This window comes from Loa loa, assembly GCF_000183805.2.
Source record: "Loa loa unplaced genomic scaffold supercont3.245, whole genome shotgun sequence".
In the NCBI taxonomy this organism is placed as follows: Eukaryota; Metazoa; Nematoda; class Chromadorea; order Rhabditida; family Onchocercidae; genus Loa; species Loa loa.
Window position 1 is genome coordinate 4,091 of NW_018108425.1, and position 4,606 is coordinate 8,696.

The following is a 4,606-nucleotide window of genomic DNA, read 5'->3' on the forward strand; positions in this document are numbered from 1 at the left end:
AAGTGTGCTTCATTGATCATTTGCGCTGCGGTAATGAAGTGTGCTTCATTGATCATTTGCGCTGCGGTAATGAAGTGTGCTTCATTGATCATTTGCGCTGCGGTAATGAAATACATTATATTGAATATTTTGATTTTTTGCAAGAATTCTCGTAGGATGACAATTTTATGACTGATTCAACAAACCTATGATACATTATCAGAATGTATAGATAGATACTTTGTGTTGATGTGATGTTAATTTTACATTTGAACTATTTTGTGATAAGAATGAAGCTAATTGATACGATCAATGTATCAAACAAAAATGTTTTGATTATATTCAATATATTTTAATAATTTTAGATTGCTTATTTACCATGTTTTATAACATTCCTACAACGTGATTGTCGTTATCATTCATGTTTCAAGCTAATGATTGTAATTGGTATCGTTGATATGATTACAACAAGTAATGATTTGACAATTACTGGGCTCTATTCTGTTATTGGAATCTCGTATTGTACGACATCCATTTTGTCAACATTCTCTAATTTCCTTTCTCTAAGTAAGTATAATGGAAAACATTCCATTTTCTAAAAAAATTTGAAACAAACTTTGATGGACAGAATAAAAAGTAAAAGATATGGAAGGAGAAGGTAAAAGCAATTGTACCAGATAGAAAGAAATGCTATAAATATCAAATCGAAAAATTCGCGTAGGTCAAGCATCGAACCGTTCAGTATGACCAAAGTTCCATGACCAAGTTCCAGGCTGTTCGTTAACCATAGTCCATTTTGTCAACATTCTCTAATTTCCTTTCTTTAAGTAAGTATAATGGAAAACATAACTAAGTTATGACTAAGTTATGACTAACATAACTAAGTTAGTTCCAGGCTGTTCGTTAAGCTAAACTAAGTTGTAGACTGTTCAATAACATGAGCCAAGTTTTTTCAGTTTACCGGAAAGGACAATTGAACAGTTTGAATAGTCTAGCATGTATTCTTTTTAAAATTCAAAAATTTAACTTTAATAAAACTAAAAAATAAAATATCGATGGGTGGTCTTTTTCTCTTCAGCGTGTTGGTTTTCACATTGTTCACTATGTATACTTCTTAATTTCAACAGATGCTCTAATTTGTACTACAGAAGAACAGTGGTAAGTATTTAAGTATAGCTTTCATGAGAAATTCCAAAAAAAGGAAAATTTTGAAACTCAACTCTAACATTTAAAAAAAATTTAATTTGAAAAAATTCAAAAAAATTTAAATTCATCTCTGTCATTTCATGATATCTTTACATATTTAGACATGCTTCACGAAAGTAAGATTATGGCTTTGGATTTGTTTAGCATTTTCATATGCTTTCATTATGTATGCAATTTCTCCACCAGGATTTTATCACAGTGATCTGGGCGTTTGGCTTAATAAAATGGACTCTGAAATAACAACGGTACTTCTTCTTTCTAATCTCTTTCCTGTTTTATTAAGGTTAAATTTTGAAATTTCAAAAAGAATACATATTAAAAGCTAATCAAAGCTAGTTGAAGTTATTTGCCACTATTGCTACTACTACTATTACTGTTACTACTACTGCTACTTCTACTACTATTATTATCATTATTAATATTTATGAACTGAACATAATTCATCAAGACTACGATAATTTTCTATCATTTAAATATTGGAAACAGTTCCCTTCTATTAATTTAATGATATTGTTAGGTGCAAGGTTTGGTTCATTTGTTCAATAATACTTCCGTTGTTGTCATCATTGTGGCGCAATATGTATTTATGGCAGTAATTCTTCATCGTCGATTGTGCTCTGTATCTGATCGATCGAATATATCAGAACCACAATTATCTGTATCTTTAATTATTCCAAATTTTAAATTTAGTCTAAAAGTTCGAAAAAAATCGCTGGATAATATATTATTTGAATTTTATGTAAATTTATATCAATAAGGCTTTAGCATTTAAAGTTAATTAAGTAATTTGAAAGACTCGAACATGAATAAATGATAAGAATGAATGGAAGATCTGTGACTCGAAGTAGTAAACAGATAAGTAGACATCTCAAACATTTTTTTTAAGTGATAATTCAATTAATTTATAACTTTGATTTGTTAGGGATTAAAACTTGGAAAAAAGAATAATTGAGCACATCTGAATTTTTTTCTGTTAATTCATTAGCAGGTTAAGAAGGAAGCATGTATTTCATGATAAATCTTATAATTATGACAAAGGTGCTGTTTAATTTCATATGGCCACTTTCAGTTTGATTTCCGATTTTTTTCTTTTTTTAAGGTATTAATACAATCAGTTATTATCTGTTTTTTCTTGGTTACTTGTAGCTCATTATACATAATCATCGGATTTATCCATTTACCGTCAGCTCTTTTACCTTTCGCTCATATTTCATGGATGTTTTCGCAAGGTATCCTCTTCTTCTACCTCTTTTCATTTTAATTTAATTTGCATATTAGCAACTTATCGATCGTTAATTTAATCGTAGAAGAAAAAAAATGCTGAAATACTGAAATATTTATGCCTTAAATTAGTCATAACAACTGCGTAGGAACATAACAATTCCTTAGAAATATGATAATTTTATAATTGCGATCTCTTTAATAATAATTTGATAACTGATTTCTTTTTTGCGATTTTTTTTTAATTATGATAATTTCACAACAAAAAAAAACATTATTTATCGCTTAAAATTTTGCATATCTTTTTTTTTTTGTTGCAAAAACTGATCATAATATGTAGTTGACATGTACGACATGCAATAAGCATTCTGCATGCGCTATATACATGCAACAGTAACACTAATAGTAGTGTGCAAGGAGAAATACATAAATTTGCTTTATCAGGTGGTAAAGCATTTCTCTATATCGCAATGAACAGTAAAGTACGACGAAATATTCGCGATATGTGGGATAAGCAAAAACAAATACGTGGAAAATTGAAATGTTTGCCAAAAATTTCCTAATGTTATAAGGGGAAAATTATTGCAAATTGATTCAAAGAATGTTGTAATAATTGGAAAGGAATTTTTAAATGAGCTTAGAAGTGGAAGTTTAAGTTGGAAGAGATAGAGGAGCACAAAAGTGATAAAGAATTTAGCGCTTTTAAAAGTTAACCTTATGAAATTTTTAAACATCTCACTAATATTAATAGAAACTATGATTCATTTCCCTCCATTTTTTTTTTGCAATTTTAATTTAATAAATTTTAGTTTTAAACAATTTGAAATTTTGCATTGTAACAGTATTACAACGAAGAAAAGTATTGGTCGGAAAATGTTAATTCATAAAAAGATTATCCGTAAAGATTGTTGTAAAGTGAATTTATCGCCTTTGTTTGATTGTTTTTGCTTGTGGAAAAATAAAAACAAAATAAAAAATTTGCACAAGGCGCAATCAAAAATCACCGAAATGGTAGAAATCATGTGAAATGTTGGGAATGGCGGAAATGTTGAGTTCGAAAGGAATCTCAAAATTTGTAATCTCATCTATGATGTAGAAAATGCAACAAGATATTGTTTCATTAAATAATAACTCAAAAAGAAAAAAAAGGAGTCTTGGTATTATTAGTAAGTAATGAGTGACGACGAAGAGAGGGAAAAAAAAACCAAACAAAGTATTTGCCGGTATGGTTTTTTTTCCATCATTTTTCCACTTCTACTGGAAACCATTTTAGCAGCTTAATTCTCAGTGGATCGACATTTCGGTTTCATTTGCGCAAAAATGTGATAAAAAATTGTGAAGCTTCAATGAAATTGAGAATAGATCAAACGCAATGGAATATGATTTGAAATGATTTAAATTTTAATCAAATTCATCGGAATAAAAAGTAAATCTGTTTTGAACTTAATCAAGTGTTCTATTGAAAACTATTCCAAGTTATTCGTGGGAGGTCAAATGACACAAACATTGATTGTCCAAATGTTAAACAATTCACAGGTGGTTAACGATATCTGTATCGTAAGTGAACAGTATTCACAGATATACTTTCAAAAAAACATCCGCAAATATTCTGATTACGAAACGACCATTGCCATTCTGCGTTTAAAAACAAAATATAACATGAAGCGTTAGCGATTGATAACAAAGATGATAGTGATAACGATAACAGCTATAATTATAATGATGGTAGTAATGATTTCAAGAGATTGCTGAAGGTTAAAATTTAAAGTTTAAGTGAGTGTGATAGATGAGTAGCTATAGCTATCGGCGCTAATATCCCAATAGTATAAGAATTTGAAAATCATCGAAAAGACGTTTTGGAGATCATTAGCATAAAGCAACTGTAATGGAGTGACTTTTGCGCCGATTGCATTTATGTTATAACAAAAAGCACTTGTAGAATTCAAAGCTTCTAATTGGTACTTTCTGTTGTGAAAAAATTCTTTCTTTTTATCGATTCGTTTAGATTTAGAAGGTTTAGCCTTGAGTTAGGATCAAGCAGAACTTTAATTAAAGGCTTACCTTGTGAAGACGTCGAATATACGTTGTGAGGACACAGAGTAAAATTTACTGCTTTATTGATATAATACAGGGTTGATCGACAGGATTATTGAAGAATAACGAGTAAAAATCGCTTGACCGTGAGTCAAAAGCTGTTGTA

The 4,606-nt window shown here is 29.4% G+C and overlaps 1 protein-coding gene across 1 annotated transcript; it reads left to right on the forward strand.

Moving 5' to 3' along the window:
- Positions 1-344: 344 nt before the first annotated feature.
- LOAG_12859 (hypothetical protein) lies at positions 345-1,134 on the forward strand (the record flags this gene model as incomplete). The annotated part of the gene is made up of 2 exons (XM_003148371.1): positions 345-546; positions 1,058-1,134. Coding segments are annotated over 2 exons (279 nt in total), but the record flags the coding sequence as incomplete, so codon positions are not given.
- Between the last annotated feature and the right edge of the window lie 3,472 nt (positions 1,135-4,606).